The sequence below is a fragment of the Orcinus orca genome, chromosome 8, assembly GCF_937001465.1.
Source record: "Orcinus orca chromosome 8, mOrcOrc1.1, whole genome shotgun sequence".
Lineage (NCBI taxonomy): Eukaryota > Metazoa > Chordata > Mammalia > Artiodactyla > Delphinidae > Orcinus > Orcinus orca.
Genome location: NC_064566.1, coordinates 45,689,209 through 45,714,576, shown reverse-complemented (window position 1 = coordinate 45,714,576; position 25,368 = coordinate 45,689,209). Strand labels below are relative to the sequence as shown.

Here is a 25,368-nt window from a genome sequence, read left to right as displayed (position 1 = left end):
TAGAATTTATTTTTTTGTGTCTGGCTTCTTTTGATCAACAGTATGTTTATGAGACCCATCCAAGCCTTTGCATATAACTGTAGTCTGTTCATTTTCATTGCTATATAGTAGCCCACTATGTGATTATACTATTTATCTATTCTTCTATTGTTGATTTTGAGTAGTTTCTAGTTTTTGACTATGTAAGAAACACGTTGCCATGAACATTCTTGCAGTTGTCTTTTGGGAGAACATATGCATTCCTAGATGGAGTAGAATTTCCAACAGATACATGACAGATTGTGCACTGTTCAATACATGTCTAGAAGTTTAGTAGATGCTGCCAGACAGCTTTCTAAAGCTGTTTAACCAATTTACAGTCACACCAGCAATAAAGAGTTCTACTTGCTCAACATTTTTACTAGCATTTTGTATTGCTGGTCTTTTAAATTTTAGCCATTTTTGCAGGTATAAAGCAGTCTCACTGGGACTTTAATTTGTATTTATCTGAAGACTAATAGGTTGAGCATTGTTGGAGGATGGAGGGAACCAAAAGTACCCACCAAACTGAGAAGGCATCTTGAGACTAAAAAATCAGACAGGCAGCTCCATATAATTAATGGATCAGTTTATTACAGGGTAACTAACTCATAGGGTGGGATCTAGATCGGGTGAATAATGATGAGGAAACATTCTCAACTGCACTCCAAGCCACTGAGGGGCCACTGGGACAATTTTATAGTTAACCTAGGGTATGGGGGTAGGTGCTTGGAAACAGGATGTGCATTCTCAAGTTAAGAGATATGAATAGGTAACTACTCTCATGGGTACTGGGAATACTTAAGGGAAGGTTTTCATCATTGTTTGGGGACTAACAGAGCATAGAGGCTACCTGGTCCTAATGATCATTAAACAATATCTATTAACTACAAAGCTCTTGATGACAGAGAAGTGATTCACTGCATAGTACAGTGCTTGGTAGGGTCAGCGAAAGACAGGAGAAACCGTAAGGGCCCAAGATGGCATCAGTTATGCTAACAGCCATACAAGCATCTTTTCAGATATTTATTGCCCACCAGGATATCCTCACAAAAGAGGATATCCTCTGCCATTAGTTATTGCCTTTTTACTCTCTTAATGATGTCTTCTGATATATAAGACTTCTTAATTTATCAATTTTTTACTTTCTGGATAGTGTTTTTCCTGTCTTAAATCTTTCCCTACTTCAAGGTCATGAAGATATTCTCCTGTCTTCTGGAAGCTTTTAATTATTTTAACCTTTTACGGGTAGATCTACAGATCAATGGGAATTGATTTTTGTCTATGCAGTGTAAGGTAGAGGTCAAAATTAATTTTTTTCTTGTATGGATATCCAGCACCATATATTGAAAAAAACATCTTTTATCCACTGCTCTTAAGTGCTATCTTTATCTTAAACCCAGTGTTCTTATATGTTGAGATATTTCTATATTCCCTCTTTTGCTCTAGTGGTCTGTTTGTCTATTCCTGTGTACATCCCATACTGCCTTAATTACTGTAGCTTTATAAGAAGTCTTGATATCCTGCAGTGTTATTCTATAAGACTATCCTGACTACCTCTAGCCTTTTGCATTTTAGTGTAACTCTTAGAATCATCTTTTCAATTTCTGTAAACATTTTTCTGGGATTTTGATTGGGACTGCATTGAATCTATAGATCAATGTCTGGAGAAATCACAGTTTTAGAATATTGAATATTCTAGTCCAAGAACATTAAATATCTATTTATTTGTATCTTTAATGATCCTTAATATTGTTTTGACTGTTCCATGTAGAGGTCTTACGCATCTTGTATTAGATTTATTCCTAAGTATTTAATGTTTTTTAGTGCGACTTTAAGTAGTATCAGTAGTACTAAAATAACATCATTTAAAATTTCATATTTTAATTATTTGTTTTTGGTACATATATGACTAATTTTTGTATAATGACCTTGTACCAGTGACCTTATTAAATTCACTTATTAATATAACAAGTTTATCTGTTGATTCCTTCAGATTTTCTATGTGTATAATCAGATCATCTGTGAATAATACAGTTTTATTTCTTTCTTTTCAATCTTTCTGACTTTTATTATCTATTTTTCTAGTCTTTTTGTACTTCCTAAGACCTCTAGTACAACACTGACTGGAAGTGGTGATAGTGGGCATTCTTTTCCTGATCTCAGAGTACAAGTTTTCAATAGTTTACCATTAAGTAATTTTTGCTATAGGATTTTTTTAGACACTTAGGAGATTAAGGAGCTTCCCCTGTATTTCCAATTTGCTTAGGGTTCTTCTGTAAAAAATCATAAATATATATTACACTTTATAAAATGCTTTTCTGTATATAATGAACTTAAAACACTTCGTAATTCTTTTAATGTGGTGAACTATGCCGATTAATTTTCAATTGTCAAGCCAGTTCTGTATTCTTGTAATAAACTATACTTGTTTATAATAAATTCTGCATGAAATGAAACTTTTGTCATTATGAACTATCCTTTTTTATTGCTAGTAAAATTTTACTTTAAAAATCTACTTTAATATTTATATAGTGACAATAGGTTTTTTTAAAGGTAGTTTTGCATGGTGTATTCTTTCTGTTCACTTTCAACCTTTTTGTAATCTTGTACATTAGATAAAGCCCTTAAAAGCAGCATAAAGCTTAAAAAATTCTGATTATCTTTTTCTTTTAATTGGAGCATTTGTCAATTTATAAGTAACATAATTACTGATATATTTGAATTTAAATTTACCATCTTACTCTTTGCTTTCTATTTGTCCCATCTGTTCCATACTTCCTTTTCTCTCCTTTCTTGCCTTCTTTTGGATTATTTTTTATTATTCCATTTCCTTCCTTCTAATAGCTTGAGGGATTTATGTTATTTAATATCACCATAAGTTCTTTATAATAAGTGTTCTAATAAGTGGTCTGTTAAGATTTTATTTTGTTTCTGACAGATTGAAATGATAAATAATGTCTGTTTTCTCACTGTCAGGTATGATTTTGATAGCAAGCTTCTCAAATAGTAGGACATCACGCCTTACACCTTTGCTTACACTTATATACAAAGAGAATATAGTTAGAATGATAGAGTATCAGGAAAATTACTGCATACTCAACAAAATCACAGCCTTTCAGTACTTAATGCAAAAATTTTATCTGTCCCAAATCTCACACTATACTCCCAATCTGTTTCTCAAGTTTCACATTGGTATTTGTACATTTAAATTGTCATTTAAAATGAGATATCTATAGTTCTTTGAGAACAGTAGGATTGAAACTAATAGTAACATTAAGACAACTTTCTAAGATATGTACAAGGCTTACAACTTACAAAGTACTTTCACAGCATTATTGTATTTAATCAAACCAGTAATTTATAAATGCAAAGAATAGAATTTACCTGGAAATGAAAATGATTAAACTTGTGGATGGTAGAAATGTAGTTTTAAAAGATATAAAGCATGGAATAGGGCTTAACAGATATATAAAACAGCAATAGACAAAAGAACAGAAAAAAGAACATGTGTTCATTTACATTCTTTAAGTAATATCTCCTGAAAAAATTCTAATTAGACAGCATAAGGAAACCCTACCTACACTTGGGTTAGCAAATTACAGCCTGTGGGCCAAAACTGGCCTTGCCCATTTATTTATGTGCCGTCTATGGCTGCTTCAGTGGCAGAGTTGAGTAGTTGCAATGAGAGAACATATACCCTGCAAAACTGAAAATATGTATGTACTATTTGGCCCTTTAAAGAAAAAGTTTGCAGACCCCTGACCTATAGCAGATTTTCATCTCTCCTCTCTGCCTGGGCAAATTCTATTCTTACTCAAGTTATCTCAGACATGTTAGAAGAGAGGCAAATGGGAAGAGAAAAACAAATATGGGAAATTCATAAAGCGGACAAAAACTTTTACCATTCACTTTCTGATCTAATATAGGCACTGTTCAGTGATATAACTACTTCTGAGAATGTCAGTGAGATGCTTGCACATGCTGCATAAAAAGTGTCCCTTAAACACACATACCCCTGGACACCTTGCTCCTGTTTTCTAGCATCTCTCTTTCTCTCTGTGCTATGGATGCAAATAGCCCATTCAAGATGCAAATGGAAGGAAGGAAAGGTCTCTTTTTGGACACCACCAACAGACTTACCTCCGGCAGAGTGAATACATCCTGTTGGAGGCAGTGATTCGAAAGTACTCTGGTTTTGAGCGAGAAGAGCTGCTACTTATGGTTCCCAAACCTAAACGCTGATAGTCTCTGAAACAAGCTTTTTCCACTAACTGTTCCATTGTAGATTTCTCCGAAGCCTTCAGGGTGGTACTTGTGGGGAGTTCACTATCATCTGAAACTGTGATGGCAGAAACAGGTTTTGAAGAAATGATAGCTCAAAGTAGAGGATTAAAAACTTCCTTCTGAAGAGGATACTTAACCAAGAGAGGTTTATATTAGGGCTAGAGGTGCTATGTATACCAAAATTAAATCATGTAACTTCTCTGAGGACTCATTATGCTTAAACATAAATTAAAACTGTAATAGTCAGGAAATAAAACATCAGGAGCTCAACTAACTCAAAGTGTCAGGGAAATTAACTCAAAATTTCTAAAAACAATCTAATTTTGAATTCATTACCCATATTTTTCTGTTTCAGTCAGGCTTGCTTATTAATGTCCACCTGTAGTGATTTCTGTTTAGGACTCTATAGAATAAACATTCATACTTTGTGAGAGACTAACCTGTCAGTAAAACTGATCTCTAACATGATCACTACACAAACTCATCATTCCAGGTTTCAGTTAACTTCAAACAGCATAAATTTTTATTAGAAATTTTTATATTAAGTAGAAGTTCACTAGTGGGAAATGACCTTTCTTAGGTATGAAGGAGTTGTATTTGGTAGAAGTTATATTTTGTCAGAGGATGTGGTATATATGGGAAACGCCCTCACAATTTTGCAATCGCAGGTTACAGAATCCTTTAAGATTTTAGATGTTGGAAGAATTCCCAATAATGAAGTATTTCAGGGAGGATTTTAAAAAAAACAACATTCCTAATTGGTACTGCATGTTCTAACTAAAAAAAAAAAAAATTCCATGTTAAAGACTATCTTTACTTACTTCCCTGTTTATTTTTAAAGTGAGAGAAGTCAAATTAAGCTTTCAAAGTTTTTGGAAATGTACTCAAAGTTCTAAAGTCAAAGGGAATGATATGGCTCTCTGCCATTAAAAGGAAAAAAAAACCCCAGCTTATCTCTATAAGACTTTGTGCTTTAGTTTGTGAACTTCACAATGCAAATATATCATTAGGTATCAGTTTTATTTGTGTTGGCCTCTTCAGAGGAGCAAAGAGCATTATATAATTTGGTCTTTTGGTGGAATAACTATCATAGAATAAGTTTTTGTTCTGTAAAATCATAAAATCTTTGAATTAGAAGTCAATAGTGATGGGTAGCAGTAGTTTTTGTATGGCTTTCCATGTGACTGTGAGAAGCCAGGTTTCCAATAAATGGTCTTTTCACTGCCCCCAGAGGCAAGCCCGTAGATACACATACTGAAATGGAGACCTTTAGCTAGTGAGCTCTCTAAAGGTGAGGTTTCTATCTTTAAAATGTTCTTGTTGTTATTAGTAGGAGTAAAAGTAGCAGTTGTATAATCACTGATTGAGTCTAAGAGCCTGAGAAAGAAAAGGGTACAATGGCATCCTCTCTATTAGACCAGATTCTCTCTAGTGTTAATTCTATAAGCATACTTGACACTAGGTTAAGGAATAACTTTTGCTGCTAGTTTTCTGCCTTTATTTTCCTGACGGAGAGTTATCTCCACTTCCCAGATTCTGCTCTTTTAAATATTTAGCAGGCACTTTTTTCTTATCACCTAAGAATGCCTTCATCTTAGGCCCCCATTTTGATTAAGAGTACCCACAGTGTTCTTACCAAAACCTCAAATCTTCAACTTTGAATATTTAATGCCCTTATTTCCTTATTCTTATTCCATAACAATAACGTATGGGGGACTACTTTATACCTAAATTTTCTATGTAGTGGGGTTTCTTTCTTTTTCCCTTTAATGAGACCCACATAACAGTGGCCAATCAGCTCTATGGATTTGGTAGAGGAGGAATATAACTTAACAAAATCTTATCTGAACAATGGAATGTTGGGAAAATAAAAATTTTTTTTTTCCAGTTCTGAGAAGCTGGTAAGTGCCTCTCATCTTATTAGATAGATCTAGGTTTTTGAGAGTCAGGTTTAAGTGCAACTATGTCTTAGTCTCTTGTTCTTACTCATATAAGAAGAAAGATATAAAGTTCATTCATGAAGGAAAAACAAGTTCTCACATACCAGATATGTCATCCTCTTCATTCCATCCAGGACGGTTCACTCTCTCTTCCACAATTGTCCCTGTCCTCCTCTTCAATAAATACTGCTGCCCAATCGTCATTTTCCCTGCCCTCTTGGCACCTTTCACGATTGTTTTTGAGAAGGTGCTACAAGTCACAAAACCAAAGAGAATGTCAATTTAATATGAAGATGCCACTTATATTTTTTGATACCTACGTTGCTCAACTTGTTTCTTCTCTATTCCCACAGCCACTAACATTGTCCAGACCTTCATTAAGCCTCTCTTTCTTTAGATCACTTTTTATATGTCAGCAGACTAATTTCCCATAAAACACTGCTGTCATCAGGACACTGTTTTAGGCAGAAAGTGCAAGAACCTAGAGTGGGACACAAACTACTTATCATTCCCCATCTAAACTCCTCAGTTTGGCTTTTTGGTCAAGCATGTCCTTAACCTACTCTGGTTATCCATGCCACTCCCCCCACCAGTTCCCATAGACTATGCTTGCGGAAGTCCTCCTCCATGGAAAGCCAGCCTGCCTCCTTCTCTGCTGATTCAAACTCTCTACTAACTCATAAGTTTTTCTTTAAGATCTTGACAATTATAACTGGCAACACCTTTACTTATTTCTTAAGTGTTTTAAATGTGTATGTGTGGTGTCCTGCCTTCTGACACTAGAAGCCTTCTGAGATACAGAAAAGAGTAAAATCATTCCCCTCTTTGAGAGGAGAAAAAATAAGAAACCAGAAATTTGAGTATCCTTTTGAGAGTCAGCTTTAATTAAAGAGAAACTAGGATTTAAGTCATTTGGACCTAAAAGTACTTTATTTAAATGGTTTACTTTTTCTTGCTGATAGAAATTCTGGGTATAGATATCTACAATTCAAAGAATTAAACAAAGAACCTATTTCCTGAATAATCATATTGAGATGAAGGTTTCAAGTGAGATTGTTTTTGATTATGTTCTTCTTTATTGCAAAGAACAGAACTCTTTTTGTGTTTTCTTGTCATTCGATGAAAGGTGGTAAGGATTCTTTTGTTGTCAAATAGTTTTGCCAGTCCTTGTCTTTAGTGATCTGAAGTGTAAATCTGAGGGTTATGAGCATGTTTTACATAGTTGTTAGAAATCACAGAATACTGGTACTTCCTAAATTAAGCCTATTGTGAATCACTTCAGGTGTAACTTAAACTTAATGGGATTTTTGAATTTTTTCCAGCTAGAGCTATATCTTTTGTTTTATATATGCAAGACAATTCTAAGATATTTAAGAATTTAAAATTGCTATATCTCTGTTGTAGCTTGACAGAATCAGCTTGATTTTATAGATATATATAACCAACTCCACCCTGACAGTTTCTAAACATAAAACACCATACAAAACTTTGTTTCTTCCATAGAGGGCTGAGATAATGAATATCACAGGCTCCCCTGTGACCCCACAGTGCTAAGATAAGATGCTTAGCTCACCATTGTAATTGCCTAGAAAGCTGCTCATACTTCTTCAGCATCTCATATCTGGCTATGCGTGGTCTCTTTTGCTCACCAGGTAACAACGGTACAAGTGGCTAGCTATGCAGTTTAGAAATGACTCAAATCACCTATAATCCCCAACCTATCCCACTTTCAGGCAAAAAGAAGGCCTTTTCTCCAAAATCTGCAGAGTACTCCCTAATATGTAATTTGTACTAGCAGATGTCCAAATTCCAGGTGTTTGATGATGAATGGACTGAAATGTTAAGCCTTATATTTTATCACTAACTGAAGAGAATTTTAAAGCAATTGTTATTTTGTAATAACTGAAATTTATAAGTTTCAACATGAATTCCTCAACATTTTCATCAGAAAATAAGTATTCCTACTAAAGAAATATGACAAGTAAATGCAATGCCTGATCCTGGATTGGATCCTGTACCAGACAGAAAAAAAAGTAGCTGTAAAGGCTCATAAGCAAAATTTGAATATGGAATCTGGGTTAGGTAAAAGTTTTATGACAATTAAATTTCCTGGTTGTGATTACTGTACTGTGGTTATATAAGATAATGTCTTTGTTCTTAGGAAATGTATACTGATGTATTTAAGGATAAAGGGGCATTATATATGTAACGCAAATGGTTTAGAAAAAATATATATATGAGAGAGAAAATGATAAAGAAAATGGAATAAAACAAACAACTGGTGAATCTGGGTAAAGGGTATACAGGAATCCTTTGTACTATGTTGTAACTTTTCTATAAATTTGAAATTATATCTAAATAAAAAGTTACAAAAAAGAAAAAATAAACATTCTCATCTCTAGACCAGAGCAAAACTGTCTACTAGGCCTGGATATTAAAGAAAACTGAAGTTAGAAAGCGATCAGTACAGGAAAAAGGGAAAACAGAATTTCACATTCTAAAAATGCATCATGAGCAATGGACATGATTGTTACATATATTGATGCTGCTGTTCCATAACTCCTGAGCTTGGTTCAATGGGTGTGACAAAACAGCAAACAAAAAGAACAGTCACATATTGACCCAAAAGATAGGTCACTTCGCCTGACAGTCAACTATGGGAGGGCTGAAATGAAGAAACCTGTCTTCTTACCGAAAGGAAGTGTTCTTTTCCTTCTGCTTGGGTAAAATTATTTGTGGGGTAGTTTGTCCAGCAGCAAAAGCAAAGGTGGTAAAAATGGACTGAGGATAACGAAACTTCATCAGCTGTTTCTTAAAGATCTCTACTACTTCTGGACTCACTTCTTCATCAAATGCTACTTTAATCAACTAGGGACAAAAGAAATTAAACATATCAGAAACATTAAGGATTTCCAGATAGCTTCCCCCAAATTACTGAAATAACAAAAAAATAATAATACTAAATGGCAAGAGTTTCGAAGTTGAAGGGACCTTGGATATCATGCAATAAAATTTAAAAATTTCAAAAATAAAAAAGGCTCAGAAAGGTTTACTTGTTATAGATGGTTAGTTGGCAAGGAAAATCGTGTATCTTGAAGTTGAGTTTCTTTAAGACTATCTTTTCTCACTTTCTTTTCATTTCTTTTCTTTTTTTTTTTTTTTTTTGGTTGAGCCACACAACTTGTGGGATCTTAGTTTCCTGATCAGGGAATGAACCCAAGGCCCTCGGCAGTGAAAGCACAGAGTCCTAACCACTGGACAGCCAGGGAATTCAAGACTATCTTTTCTATGATGGGATAGGGAAATTAACTTATAGTGGCTGGAGTAGGAAACATGTCCTTCTCATTTATTAACTGTTGGTTCTAGATAGGGAATTTGGCCTAAGAAGGTCTCTTCCTACCCAGAGATACTATAAACCTAGGAAGAAAAAATTCAGTTTGACTAGAATCCTACCCAGTAGACCCATGCAGCATTCTAGTTTAGAGTCCTTTGGCAGTTGGAATAGTGAAGAAATCTCTAGGAGGTCAGTACTCTCAGGTGACCAGAGAAGGTCTGGGCCTAGAGATCAGCAGACTTACATTTCACACAATTAGCATATGGAGGTACTAGGGAGGGCTTCTTGCCTGGAAGGAACGAGGCAAGAACTGGAACCCCTGCAAATCTGAGAAGTCAGAGACAAGGCAGGAAGAGTGAGAAGAGCACAATGTCGCAGACCGAGAATTATAAAAAAAGGAAAACTAAGAAAAGATCACTCTTCCAAGTGTCTGGTTTGCATCAATAATTTCACAAGTTCTGATATGTTCAGAGCTCCCTGAAAAAACCTTTGCTTCATCAGGGGTTACTTAGAACCTTAGACCTAGCTATAATTCTCAGAGCTCTACCTTTTCCACAGAAGAGCCACAGGGCATTTCCTTCTGAAATAGATCCCAAGAGATGCTTTCTGTCTAAAGACTTTATCAAACCCAAACTAAGGTATGACTTGGCACAGAATAAGAGTCAACTGTGTGTGTCTGAATTTCTAAGATCACTGAATATCAACAGATAATCTGTTATTACTCTGAGTTGACTGCAAGGCTCAGGAAATGGAGGATTAAATCCAATACCATTCAAGAGTTGACTCAATCAAAGATTACCCTCTCAGACCCTCTAATTCTCCTCATCCTCTAACTCCTGACCATATGATCAAAAGAAAGTGGCCATGACATCATTTGTAGAAAACTTTTAAACAGCAGACAAATGGCTCCCTTTCTTAATACCTGAAAAGATGCTGATGTGATCTGCAGTCCTTCTTGCATGTTCTGTTGTAGCTGGTTCTGCATTGCGATCTTCTTCTCCTTGGTGATGGAGGCAATGGGAAAACTTCGCACAACTGTCTGCTCACCAACTATAGGAAGACAGGGTACAGACTAAGCAACAGCACTTTACAGCTCATTTATTTTTTAAAAATAAATTTATTTATTTATTTTTGGCTGCATTGGGTCTTTGTTGCTGCATGCGGGCTTCTCATTGTGGTGGCTTCTCTTGTTGCGGAGCACAGGCTCTAGGCACGCGGGCTTCAGTAGTTGTGGTGTGTGGGCTCAGTAGTTGTGGCTCACGGGCTTAGCTGCCCCGTGGCATGTGGGATCTTCCCGGACCAGGGCTCGAACCCGTGTCCCCTGCATTGGCAGGCGGATTCTTAACCACTGCGCCACCAGGGAAGCCCTTTTCTAGAGCTCTTTTTTAGAGTCTCTGTGCTCATTTCACCAGCCTCTGCCGGAGAAATGTGTCTGGAGAGGACAATGTCCAGGAATGCAGTGAGAGAAAGTGCCACGACTCTAGAATCGCATTCATTAGTTTTGTTGCATGGCAATTCATTCCTGAGAAAGAATCCTTTCCCAGAATGAAGGAACTGTCCCAGCCTGCCAGGCTTCATTCTAGTTCCCCAGCCTATTATGTGCCACACAAGATCATCTGGTTTAAGGTATCTTATAGGAGGGGTAGGTTTTATACAGAAGAAAAGAAGTATCTTCAAATATTGAAAAGACACTTATCATATTTAATGTAATAATAAAGCAAAACAGAAAAGATTGTTAAAGTTTGTTTCTGTATAAAGGTGCTATACTATGTATATGTGCCTTCAGAAGATATATGATTGGGCTTAGGCCCAAGATTTTCAGGAGTTTAAATATTAAAGCAAGAAAGGGAAAATACAAATAATTATTTATCAACTACCTGAGGGTATGAAGATGAGCATCTAGAAAAGAAGCAGCACACATGAAGCTTCCCTTGGAGAGCTCACAGTTCCCCATGGGGGAGGAAAGTCACATGCAGAATACAGAATACAACAACATGCAATTAGCTCCTAGGTTTGAGGGAACACGGCTTTAAATATTTCAGAAGGGGAGAAGACTTCTGCACGCTAGATGGCTAGAGACTGATTCCTGGAAGAAGTGAGAGAGAAGGTGAGCGTTGAAGAGAATGTAGGTTTGGATCTGCAGAGGGGGAAAGGGTGGGCATTTCAGGCAGTGGTACAAGTAACAGAAAGGAGGAGCAATGGGCAAGTCCCCTCAGCTAGTAAGCCAAAGGGGGTGAGATTTGAACTAGGTTTATCTGACTTAAGAGCCCATATATTAAGTAATCTACTTATTATTATCAGAATTCCTCAGTCCCTGAACTTTTGAATTCCTAACCTGGAAAATTCTCTTATATTAGACTCGTACCTAGAGCCTAAACAAAATCAAGACATACACAGGATTTAAGTTCTAAGATGTATTAAATGACTTATATAACACATGTCAAATGATCAGATTTCTATGTGGCATTAAAGGAGAAATTTTAAAATTTAAATTAACTTAAAAAGAGAAATAAAAGAGGCAAATACAAAACTTTTCTCTGATGAAAATAATTTTCCTAAAATGTGAAATTAACCCAAAAATTGTCAGGAAAAAACAAGAGACCAATACAAGCTTTCACACTAAATATGGCTTTGATTTCTTTAAAAGACATAAATTAGAGCAATTTAAATGACCAAGTATCTCATATATTTATATGCCCAAAATATATGTTTATGGCCACTGAGCTCACAAAGGTTTTAGTAAAAAAATGCTTTAAGTACTAGATATTTAGTTTTAAAAATACACTTGCTTACAAATACAAATGTAATTTATTTACAGTAACATGACAGGAGAGGATTGAGAAATTTTGCTCTCCTTTTCACTCTTTTTCAAAAGAGCACAACTATTCCTGCTGATTCATTTTCTTTATTGAATTTTACAAGCTTTTTGCTTTTCATGTGGTAAGCAATCTTTATGACCAATAAACCATCTTGATTCTATCTAAGCAAGGGATTATACAACTGTGAGATGTTGAAGATAATACAGTTTATAAATCTGAATTCCACTGTCTAACAAAGTGCATAACACATAGTACACACTCATCAAATGCTATTGAATAAATAATTTCAGATGAGGAAAGAATTCTAGTGACCATTTATCCCAATGTTTCTCAATCCTCAGTATGTAACAAAAATACACAGATGCCTGGGGGGGTTCCCCTCCTAGAATCCTATTACAGATTCTAATTCAATTGTTTGAGAGTTAGGCCCAGAAAAAAACCTTTTTTTCTAAAGCTTCCCAGATAATTCATGTACGCAGGCAAGGCTGAGAGCGACTGCGTTATCACCAAGCAAGCCCAGTTCCCTAATTTTATCAAAGGGGAAATTGAAACTCAGAGAGGTTAGGGGACTCACTTAAGATATCAAGATTGGTCAACAGTGATCTAAACCTGAGCTTCTTGATTTGGAGTCCAATAATTTTACCTAAAACCTTATATGCTTTTCCTATCAACCAGAATAGTTTATATAGAGATTTAAAAAAGATAATTCAGACTTGATAAGGTATGCTATTCCTTGCTAATACAGAAGATTGTAGAGCGTAGTAGTAAGTAGAAGTTGAGGGAGTTTAGTGAATAGAAGAGAGGTATCTTCTTAGAAGAGAGGTCTGCTGAATAGAAGAGAGGTCTGCTAAGAGAGGAATGGGGTTAGTTGAAATGGAATGAGAGAAGTGGGGTTAGTTAGTTAGTGCTGTACAGCCCTGCAATGCTCAGCACACCCTTCCACAAAAGGGATCATGAGTCTGGAAAACCTCAGCCTTACAGTTTACTGCAGGACGCAGAAGGTGGGGCAAATCAGCAGAGGATGTTAGTAGCTGGATACTATGAATATCCCTAGGTCACAAAATGCTGCCTCATGAAATTATTATAGTTTCAGTGGATGAACCGTGGTTTGCTCTCTAGAAGATACCTTTGGTTCTTCAAATAAGAATCTATGATCCAAATTATCATTAGCTTTGACAGACAAAAGTTCTAAAAAAAAATCTGTGTAGTAAAAAGGATTACTCTGAATCTGAACTGACTCGCAAATAACTGCACACAGATGGAATCAAAGCCTCATGTAGCACATAGATAACCCTGTTCTGATGGCATTATATGAGCCATACCTAGCTGATCATGGGGAGTCCCTCTGAATAGAATTCTGTATGTGGTGAGGAACAAGGCTCCTTCTGCTGGCAGGAGCTGAGGGCCTCCAAGAAGGCCTCCAGTAGCTTCTTCTCTTCCATCAGGATCCAGCAGGACTCGAAGACCTTCACAAACAATTTCTTCTCCAGGCAGTAGAGCAGGTCTAAGAATCTTGGGCTAGCAACAGAGAAAGTTAATTTAAACACAACTCTAGTGGGATTTCCAACCCCCCTTAGACCAAGGTTATCTTTGCAGTTACAGAGCTAAAAAATTTGAGCCAGACTTCCCAAGTAGCCAAAATGAGTAAACAGATTTGGGAAGAGGCAGAAATGATGTTTCTATATCCAAATGCAAAAAGATTCTTCTCAGCATTGCTTATTCACAGTAAAATCATTGGAAATTACTAAACTGTTTGAGATACCTATTCAATGGAACATTTTGCAACCATTAAAAAGAATGACATGGATCTATATATGTGAACATAGAAAGATGCCAGAATACATGGCTAAGTAAAAAAAGAGCTACCAACCAGTGTGTATATTATGATCCCCTTTTAGAATATGAAGCAAACTGTTAAAGGTGGTGCTATCATGGTTAAGGGTAGAGGTTGGGGTGAGGAGGACCATGGGGGACTTTCATTTTGTACAATGTGTGCTTCTTTAATGTTTCAATTTTATACAAAAGCATTGTTACTTTGAAAATTGAAAAAACAAATATTTTTAAAAAATGGATGCATCTTTGAAGAGCCTTTCTTAGCCTTTTATAAAGATTAACACAAAAAATGGCCAAGCTATGACCATTTATACATCTTGGGAAGTAAGGAACCACATGATACACTCCCCTGAAGCGTTCAAAACAATCCATCTCTCCTGAAGATATAATACGCTTATTTTTTTTTTTTACTGAGCAATAAAAACTATATAAATCAGCACTATTCTTTTTGTTGGCTCTAGGAACCTCAGAGCTAAATGTAAAGCCAAAGTATAATGATCACTGTGTGTCAGATTTCTGATAGAATTATCTCTCCTTTCCATCTGGCTTCTGATTTCTCCTTTGAATTTATTTTTAGTAGTTCTCTTATACAGGTAAGAGGGTCTTGAACCCTAGTCCCACAGACTGGTGCCAGACTAACTGCAAAATAATCATCTGGGAGGCTTGTTAAAGTACAGATTCCCAGGCCAAGTCCCAGGGTACTCCTATTCAGGAGGCTGGGCTGGGATTCAGGCTTCTCAATTTTTAATAGACTTCCCAGATGTTTGCGATGTATGCTTGTAATGCATACAGATTCAGGAACCTGGTGATTTTATGGTAATTGCCTTAAGTCATTTTTGGGGGGAAAGAGGCAGGGCATAAAATCGTGGCTTGGGCTTGGAAGTTAGAATGTTCATAATTTATGCCTTGCCTATAAAAGTAGACTCAACAAGAGGTTATTATTGCTCCTTTGTTGATCCACTATTCTGTTTCACTATACTTTTTTATGAGGATCTACATGTAAACTCCTCTCAAAGTTTAATGCATCATTAAAACTAGAGCTGGTCTCTGTAGAAGGTTAGGAGAAGGTACTTTCTGGGGCACAACTGTCTACTGTTGCTATTTTTAAGAGATTTTATACTCTGAAAGCATGTAGTCTGGAATAATTACCTTCTGTATAGGTGGAAGTCTTCTACTCTCTCGATGCACTGCTTCTAGGGTTTCAACATGCATAGCTACAATTCCTGGGATGAATCAGAGTATTCAAAATGAAAGAGTACCAAACAAGCAGAATTAAAACAAATTCTGGATATTTTAGAATTAAAAACTAATCATAGTTTGGTGGTTCCTCAAAAAGTTAAACACAGAATTACCATATGACTCAGTAATTCCACTCTGAGGTATATACCCAAAAGAACCGAAAATAAGACTCAGATACTTGTGCATGAATATTCATAGTAGCACTGTTCACAACAGCCAGAAGGTCAAAACAATCCAAGTGTCCATCAACAGATGAATGGATAAATAAAATGTGGTATATCCATACAATTACAGTATTATTCAGTCATAAAAGGAAATGAAGTTACAATACCTGCTACAACTGGATAAACCTTGAAAACATTATGCTCAATGAAATAAACCAGACACAAAAGGACAAGTGTTATATGATTTCACTTATATGCAGTATCTAGAATAGGCAAATTCATAGAGATAGAAAGTAGATTAGAGGTAACCAGGGGCTAGAGGGTGGAGAATGGGGAGCTGTTGCTTAATGGGTACAGAGTGTCTGTTTGGGGTGATGAAAAAGTTTTGGTAATAGACAGTTGGTGACAGTTGTACAACATTGTGAATATAATTAATGCCACTAAATTTTACACTTAAAAAAGTTTAAAATGGCAAATTTTATGATATATTTTACTATAACTTAAAACTATTGAAAGAAACTAATTGAAACAAAAAATAAATAGCAGGCTAAACTACATGGAAGCCAAGTATTATGCTGGAGAAAACAGACCCATAAGAATAATTCTTATTCAGTTATCTCTAATATTCTGGTTCTCTGATACCTGCAAAGTGATTACCTGGTATCATGCAATGCAGGCTCTTGATGTGATCCTGAGTAACTCCACTCTCTGTACAAACTTTGTCAATAAATCGGGTAATGAAACGCACAACAGAATTGGCAATGTCATTATTCTCTGAATCTTCAAACCCACTTTCTGTATCATAGCTCTCAGCTACACTTCCTGCAATACTAAGAAAGTCAAGGAAAGAAATCATGGTCAGTAAAACAAATGACTACTATATCACAGTGATCTTCCACAGCAATTTAAACTTGCTCAAAGGGATGTATACTCAAGTAGAAACCTCACTTAACTCCATGGCTTCTCTATAAGTGATAGTGGTGAAACACGATGTTCTGTTTGCCGACATTTGGAAGCTATTGTCAGGCATTGTTCTTTGGATCCAGATTTGTTTTTGTAAGGAATACCTTCTGTCATTTTTCTAAGAGGAACTCACGAACCACAGAAAATAAAACAAAAAGAGACTTTAAATTTTATCTGATACTTGGACCTTCTAAAAAAATTTGTCCTTCCAAATTAATTGCCACATGGAGCCAGACAAAGTAATATGGCTATCTTTGGCCTTTGGCAACCGGGGGACATGTCCCTGGTAGGCAAAGTAAAAGAACTTTTTTCAGCAAGTAGCATATTTTTCCAAATGGAAGAACAAAATTGTCCTATGAACCCTTCTCTTGCCAATATTCTTCTTTCTGTCAGTGAATCACAACCATTTTGGTCACTTTGAAACCATCATTTGTCTGTAGGTGATACAAATCATGCAAAAGAAGGGAATAAATTTGAAATGGAGCAGATGTGAAAGTGTAATACCTGCCCGTGTTGCTTTTTTTTTTTAATTCAATAAATACTCCTGCCTCCTATGACTTCTTTTAGACTGCTAGTCATGGAAAAGACTCACTGCCAATTCTAAACTACTCACTTCTCTTTCTTCCAAATCCAACCACATTAGCTGAATCAGTGTTAGAAGTAAAGCAAAGCAATGAATTTGGCCATCACACCATCCCAAAGCATTAACAAACTTAGGTGTCTTAGCCACTCACTATGTAAATCAGATTGTAGAAAATGTCATGAAAGAAAAAAAAGGTATGAGCAAGTGATGGATGTGTTACTTAAGACAAGGAAGTCAGGAAGGCCTCTCTGGGTGGGTGACATTAGAGCAGAGAACTAAATGAAGTGAGGGAGTGATTCTTATGACTATTTCAGGAAGAGTATTCCAGATTGCAGGAACAAGAAGTACAAAGGCCCTGAGGCAGTATCATGCCTCGAATGTTGAACAGGGATACCAGTTTCATTGACGGAAGAGTGATAGGAAATAAGGTCTGAGCAATAGCCAGGGGCCAGATCCTGTTAGGCCTTATGGTTTTATTCTCAGTGGTATGGGAAGTAGTAGGGTTAAGAGCAAGGAATGGTTGAGGACATGATTACAGGCAAATGCAATGGATAAACTGAGGAAAAGGAGGGCCAAGAAACAAATAATCACTTTGACAAGAAGGAGTTCATTAGTAATTTTCCAGAGTGCTTGCTGTAAATTGCTGTGGTGGAAAGTGACTGAAGGGCTGGATCAGTAGTGGTTGAGACATTTGAAAAATCAGAGGTCATGAAAGAGAAGAGAGTATGGGAGGTGATTAACAATATTTGGATGTAGTGAAAGTCTTTTAATAGAGAAAAGCTGAGCAAGTCTGAAGATGAGGAAAATGGTTGCTTTTTGAAATATGTATAGCAATATTTACCCGAAGTACTTTATATTCTGTGCTAAGCCAAGGAGAATAGGAGGGTCTCTGTGTGTCCACATTTGGTACCTGTTTGTGACAATGCTGTTGCTCCCACTTTCCCAGTCTCCTGGTGCTGATGTTCTTAGGAGCTTGTTTTTACTTGTATCTAGTGGAACTAGCAGATTGACCATGAGGTTTGCAAAGTGAATGGCCTGACTGAAGACAGTGCTTTCCTCACGTTGCACCAGCTCCTGCTGAGCTGATTTGCTCAGAGTAGGCCAAAGGCGTAGCTGCTCGGCTGCCAGGTCCATTGCTGTCTTCTCCTGATATTGGTCATCAGGCAGTTTACCCTAAAAACCAAAACAAAAATATCCAAATCTGGGACTTCCCTGGTGGTGCACTGGTTGAGAGTCCGCCTGCCAATGCAGGGGACACGGGTTCGATCCCTGGTCTGGGAGGATCCCACATGTTGCAGAGCAACTGAGCCCGTGCGCCACAACTACTGAGCCTGTGCTCTGGAGCCCGTGCGCCACAGCTACTGAGCCCGCATGCTGCAACTACTGAAGCCCGTGCTCCCTAGAGCCTGTGTTCCACAACTACTGAGCCCACGTGCTGCAACTACTGAAGCCCTCGCACCTAGAGCTTCGCACCCCTCGCACAAAAGAAGCCACTGCAAATGAGAAGCCTGTGCGCTGCAACGGAGAGTGGCCCCCGCTCGCCGCAACTAGAGAAAGTCCGTCTGCAGCAACGAAGACCCAACGTAGCCAAAATTTTAAAAATATAATAAAAATTTTAAAAAATCCAAATCTATCACTTGACATGAGCTTCAAAAAACATGGAAGATGTTTTAATAATTCATCTATCAAATACCTATGTCAGTAAAAATGAAAATATATAAACAAAATATAACAACAACATGAAACGTAGTCTTTTTTTCTGAGCTCCAACAGGCCTTGAATGGAACCACATGACAAACACAAGGAAGCAGCAGCAAAACAAAGATGTACACACTTCTCATTGCTAACATTTCACTGCATTTATTTATCTCTATGGCTCTATCCCCTTCAAGTTGCCAGTTATAACAAATCGTTGACCTGAAGTACCTATTAACGCTCAGGTCAAATGTGCCAGTAGCATTTTCTAGTACTCTGCTGTTTCTTTTCTTCTGCTCTTTGGAGAAGAAGATAGAATGACCAAAGTCACAAAAAATTAGAGCTAGGTTTCTTTGTAAATATGGGAATCAAACATTATCACCACATGGGTATATAGGTGTCCATGGGATTTTAAAGAGGGGTTTCCTATAGGCTGAAGAGTTAAACAACAGCAGTAACCCACATCTGCACAGCACTTTACAGCTTATGAAGAGCTGGTATATCTATAGTCTCACTCATACCTAAACTGGGGATCAGAGACAGACTTTTATAGAATAAAGGACACAGAAGCAGTGACATGAATTTGCTCTATGAACGTTTTTGAGATATACCAATGTTAGCACCACATCTTCTTTAAAAATTATCAAAAGCACCCCACCAGGCCAATTATTTCTAGAATATGACTTCGAGCTAATACTTTTTGGATCTGCTACAAGTTACCCCTTTTCCAAGTGCATCTGGTGTTTTGAGAGTTTTAAATTAAGAAAAAACAATTAAAGCTAATTGTACAATAATTTGAAATATCAGATTGATGTCATATAGTGCTATTTGTTATTTAAGTTTCTGTTCTTATCATACTCAATAATAGATCAATAATATGTTTAAAATTACTTGAGGTCATAGAAATATGGGACTACTAGGTAGTTTCAGTTAGCTATCGAGGTTCATTTATCTCACATAATATAAGGCAAATTTAAAATGGAGGAAAGGATCAGCAGCAATGTATTAGCCCAGCATGTAGGATTAAAAATTACTCTTCAATTATATTTCAATAAAAAAATAAATTAAAAAAAACTTTAAAAAAAATTACTCTTAAAGTGAACCAACACTGATAATCAGCCCTTAGTGCTGCTTTAAGTTCAATTAATGAGGACAGTAATTTCTAACAGTTGTTATTTAGTATGTGCCAGGAACTCTTCAATGTCCTTTACTTGTATTAGACATTAAAATCTTACAATAATCTAATCTATTGATTTTACCAATGTAGAAATAAGGCACAGAAAGGTAAAGTGAATTGCCTAAGACCAGACAGCTAGTGTATGACATTTCAAAATTTCAGAAAAATTTAAACTGCTCTTTCAAATTAAAACCAATATTCTTTATTTTAAACTATTTTCTTGATAGTTTCCTTAAATTTATTTTATGGTGATAAAAATATATGGAAACATATAGAATACTCCTAAAAGAAGACCTAGATTTATTGCTGGCATACTTTTGAGCATTTATTTAGGAGTCAACTGACTTTAATTTGACATTTCTTCAAGAAGTTAATTGCATAAAGACATCTGCCTAGGTATTTTAGGGTTATTCTTTCTGTTCAACTTCCTATAATTGTTTCCAGTGAATTCTTATTTATTAAAATACAATAAAACAATTCTAGTGCTACAGAACTGTAGTAAGAAGTTATTATGGAAAAAAAATGTCAGAAATCAACAGGAGAAAGATGCTCACCAGAGGGCTTCCTAAAGTAAACCCCAAATACACTGGTAGGAAGTGGCTAGATTTCCTTTGGCCCTGGGAATACCTGAGTAAGCTTTCCTTGAAGCCAGGACCACAGCCCCACACAAATACCTTTCTTTATCTTACCTTTTGCTTCAGATGTGGGGCATGATTGTCTTCCTTGGCTGAGAGATACAGGGATCGAACCTGTTCCTGCACCGCATTGTAAAAGGTTGTCTCCCAAAATTGCTGATTCGTCCAAATGGGGTGGTCCTGTACACAGGTGTAAGCAAACTGGCTGACTCCAGGGGCCAGTTTCTGTGAGAACACACAATATACATCACCATGGGGCTGACAGAGTCATGACAGTTCAGAAGGTTACAGGGGCCGCAGATAATCATGAATGTGATAAAAGGATTTATCTAAACAATATCTTATGGCAGTGCAAGCTTAGCAATCAGCAACTTACATATTTTTAACAACTTTGGGCTTGCTATCAAATCCTTCAGGGTCTCTGTCACTTTATCTATTAAAATGGATATTTTAGCAACAGCTAAAAATCAAAGGAATTATATGAATTAGAGAATATATGAAAAGTACCTAAACACTGTACTGTGCACACAGCAAGCACTGTAGAGTTGGTAGCTCTTATTACAATTAGGACATATAATAAAATTCATGACAACCTAAATATAAAACTCCAGATAATTCAAAATTTCTTCTACTTGGTAGTAGAGTACATTTTGGTAGGGTTAGGGGGACACTAATTGAAATGCGAGTGAGCCTACAGCTTCGCCTTGCACACAGAATGAGGGCATATTATGAATCTGGGACTCAAGAGGAATTGCACCCTCCCTCCTGCTCACTCCAGCCATTTACCTCCCTACCGAGGCTGCTGTCTGGCTCACAAAATCCATAGATGACTGTCCCGGGCTTCTGGGGCATTTTCTGGTAACCAGGTCTGGGTGTGAGAAGGTAATCTCAAACCAAACCTTCCTTTCCAGAACTTCCTGCTGGGCTTCTAAGTAAGAGTAAACCCTACTCTGTGATTAACAACAGAGGGAAAGAAAACTAACTCTGCAGTCACTTGAGGCTCTTCATAAATCTTTATGCATCTCATTTATACTAAAAATCTCCTTAAGATGCACATTATTATTGCCAATTTAAAGAAGAGAAAACAGAAATTCAAGGTTTAAGTGATTGCCCAAGGCCATATAGCAATTACATAAGTGGTGGAACTAGGTTTCAAGCCCAAAGTTTGTTTGTTTCCAAAGTCCCTGCTCTTTTTGCTATAGCAAATTATCTTGCAAAGAAACTGAAAGCAAATCATAAATAAATTAAATACTGTTTAGCACAACTATCTGTTTTTTTTCCTTCACTTTAGGATTTTGTTTCCCAAAGTAGTATTCTGCCTTGAAACCTCTGATATGATTTTAATTAATGCTGCGTTTTAAATTTTACAGACAACTTAGTTGCCAAACTTCAGTAAATGATTTGAGTCACCTTTCCATAGCTGTTTCTTTCACCTCTAAAAGTTAAAGATGTTTCAAAAAATTTTAAATCCATTATTTCAGCAAATACCTGATAATACTTTCAATAGACAGATAATTTTTGTTCCATTTTATTCTTTAGAATTGAGTTAATTTGTTTTCTATCAGTAGAGTTAAAGTTTTTGATAATGTAAGTTTTATTTTGAAGTAATTCAATAAGCAAATTCTCTTCTAAAATGTTGGACACTGAAGAGCACTATTAAGGTTATATACATAGCAGTTATGTAGCAAAAAGTTGGTTCATTTCTTAGGGATGCATAACAAATGTATAAGATTCCTGGTAAAAATCATATGCTCAGTACATGCTAATTAATTTCCTTCTTGATTAAGAACAGACTAAACCTACAACTGGAATAGGCACCATGTATACCATGAAATGTAGTACTTATATAGTTGGAAGTGGGGTGGCTGTGATTTTGCCTAGTAGAGTCTGTGTACTTCTGCATCCCATATGTAAGTCCCTTTCAAGATAGGCCTATGCACTGCTGTTGGGATGATCGTCCATAACTCTTTTAAGAGCTATAAACTGGAACTGACCATGAAGCACCTATCAGGAGATCCCCAAGGGGAAGCTGTGCAAAGACTGCTCATTTAAGACACAGCTACTCTCTACCTATGGGAATCAAGGACAAAATGTGTGTGGTTCTGTGAGCCACAGATACTGTGAGTCACATACGCCTTCTATACTCTACTTGAGGACACCTGAGATGTGGGTTGAACTGGGTTTTTTTTTGCCCCAACCACTCTAAGAAATAACAATGACCTCAGTGGCAGTGCATAGGCCTATTGTGAAAGAGATTTTAAAGGCATAAAATTTAAACAAGGTAAAAGCATAATTCTCAACTGCCCTTCCCTTGAGTATAGCCAGAGGCAGCACCATTTCTTACAAACACAATGTAACAACAGATTCTAAAATTCTGGAGTTCTGAAATTATATTAATATAGATGAGCTCAGAAAAACTGAGCTCTTAACAAATCCTTATCAGTTTCTCACATGTGGTCCTTTTAGGATCATCAACAAAACAGAAAGTTATAATTAATTATAAATCTCTTATTACAACTTGACAGAGCACTGTAGGAATCTGAGAGTCTAATGAAGCCCTGCCTCTCTCTTTCAGCAGTTTTCTCACTGATGCTGCATATTCACTTTCCTTGGCACATACCAGTTATTATCTACCTGTTTATTCACAAACTACAAGTGAATATGTAAAAACTTCCCTAAATCTTTTGAACAAAAGTGGACTGAATGTGTTCCAAGGCAGAAAAATGGTGTAACAGTGACAGTGGCCCAAAGGGTCAGAACCCACAGCTTGTTTACTAGGTGAGAACGACAGCAAGGTGAAGGGATTATAGGATAAGCACTTTTTGGTGGCAAGTCAGTCACAAATGGTGATGGCATCTGATACATGCATAAGAAATCATTAATTCCCCAATACTTTAAATATTATTATTTTTCCAAATATGAAATGTGCTTCCTTTCTTTGTGGTTTCCTGCTATCTCTTCTCAAGTGCAAGCAAGGGGCACTGAGTTCCTTGCTGTTCATATGGGCAGATCCACTGCACTGGTGGGTAGGTGTGTTCTTAGGGCCAGCAGAGGGCAGTAGCACCTTATTCTGCCTAGATTCCATCCATATAAGGCTTTTTAAATAAGAATTGCAAAAATGGAGCCATGCATTCTGACTGGGCTAGAAAGTTGGGTGGAAGGTGAATACTGCATGCCCTCACTGTACATTTGAGAGACCCCATAAAGCAAATGGATTTGCCCAAGGTCACACAGCAAGATGGGTAGAAGAAAAGGGAACAGAGATAAGGTTTTCCATTATTCTATGTCATTTCTGTAAGATACAAAAACTAAGATATTTCACAAAACAAAACTATAATTATCTAGAGAAAGAGGCAATGATACTGCTTAGGGGTTCAGATTCATTATGTTCTATGATAGTGTTAATAGTTTTAGTAAACAAAGAAAATAAGCACCTGTAGATAAAACTATCTCATGATTCTGATCACTTTTTTGGTTTGAAAAAAAAGACTTTCCCAAGATGGTTTCTCGAATTGGCCCATATGCCAGCGTTATGACCTTTTATTTTGTACACAGATGAGACTTAATCCACAATGAAGGTTTGAGGGTGGTGGTAATACTGTTGTCAAATGGCATCTTTTTTTCCTCTTCAATTTTGGCAATAATATTTATTTACATTTCATAATAATTCTTATGATTTTATCCTAAATAAACAAGTGATATTTTGCCATGCAATTTTATGAGATGTTTAAGAATGTGTTGACTTCCTTCCTTATCTAGAAAAAATAGCTCTGAAGGTACTAGATTAAGAATACCATTCATTTTCCACAAAGCATTCAAAGGAAACCCAGCATGGGACAAGATATGGAGAATAAACTTCACGGGGCTCATTAACCAGCAGGCCAGATTCAAATCCAAGTAAATGGATACAAGTCATCTCAGAGACGAGCTGGTCAAGGGAAGGTTAAGATATCAGTATGAGAGGCCTATCTAAGGACTGTCTGGCTAGATACGTTTGCTCTCCAGGCCCAAGGCTTCAGTTAGGGAGTTCAGAGGGAAGCCAGATTTCAGGAGAAAAAGCTCCTGGGAGGAGTGATTCCATAAATATGTAATGTTCTTAAAAAGAATAATTAGAATACAAAGATTCACTGTTTAAATTGCTGGGTATTTCCTATCCAGTTCTGGACACTGGAATACAAGTCACGGTTCAGGGATGGTGCCAGCCAGCCCTTTTATGATTCTACACTGGCCTGTGAAATCCACATATTAAGTCACTTGAAGAATTAACATGGACATATATATACACTACCAAATGTAAAATAGATAGCTAGTGGGAAGCAGCCACATAGCACAGGGAGATCAGCTCGGTGCTTTGTGACCACCTAGAGGGGTGGGAAAGGGAGGGTGAGAGGGAGGGAGACGCAAGAGGGGAGAGATATGGGAACATATGTATAACTGATTCACTTTGTTATAAAGCAGAAACTAACACACTATTGTAAAGCAATTATACTCCAATAAAGATGTTGAAAAAAACAAAAAAAGAATTAACTTCTGAGTATTTTCTGATGAACTTTGGTGAAATGCTTAGTCTTGAGAGACAAACAAAAGGGAGACAGGAATGGGGAAAACGTGTATTCAAAACCTATATTTATCAACTCTTAACCACATCTTAAACATATTTGCTTTGTGCATTTTTTTAAAA

General features: G+C 36.6%; 1 protein-coding gene across 7 annotated transcripts in view; it reads right to left on the bottom strand.

Annotated features, from left to right (window-relative positions):
• Positions 1-25,368, bottom strand: part of SBF2 (SET binding factor 2) — a 457,341-nt gene that overhangs the window by 51,685 nt on the left and 380,288 nt on the right. For 6 of the 7 annotated variants that reach the window (XM_049713585.1, XM_049713586.1, XM_033404541.2 and 3 more), the window contains 9 exons: positions 20,742-20,912; positions 18,091-18,353; positions 16,292-16,464; positions 15,381-15,454; positions 13,721-13,916; positions 10,502-10,629; positions 8,938-9,113; positions 6,350-6,495; positions 4,162-4,360 (listed from right to left, as the gene is read on the bottom strand). In XM_049713585.1, coding sequence (XP_049569542.1) covers positions 4,162-4,360; positions 6,350-6,495; positions 8,938-9,113; positions 10,502-10,629; positions 13,721-13,916; positions 15,381-15,454; positions 16,292-16,464; positions 18,091-18,353; positions 20,742-20,912 — 1,526 coding nt within the window. The remainder of the gene's footprint in view (positions 1-4,161; positions 4,361-6,349; positions 6,496-8,937; positions 9,114-10,501; positions 10,630-13,720; positions 13,917-15,380; positions 15,455-16,291; positions 16,465-18,090; positions 18,354-20,741; positions 20,913-25,368) is intronic. The other variant, XM_049713584.1, reaches the window with a different exon arrangement.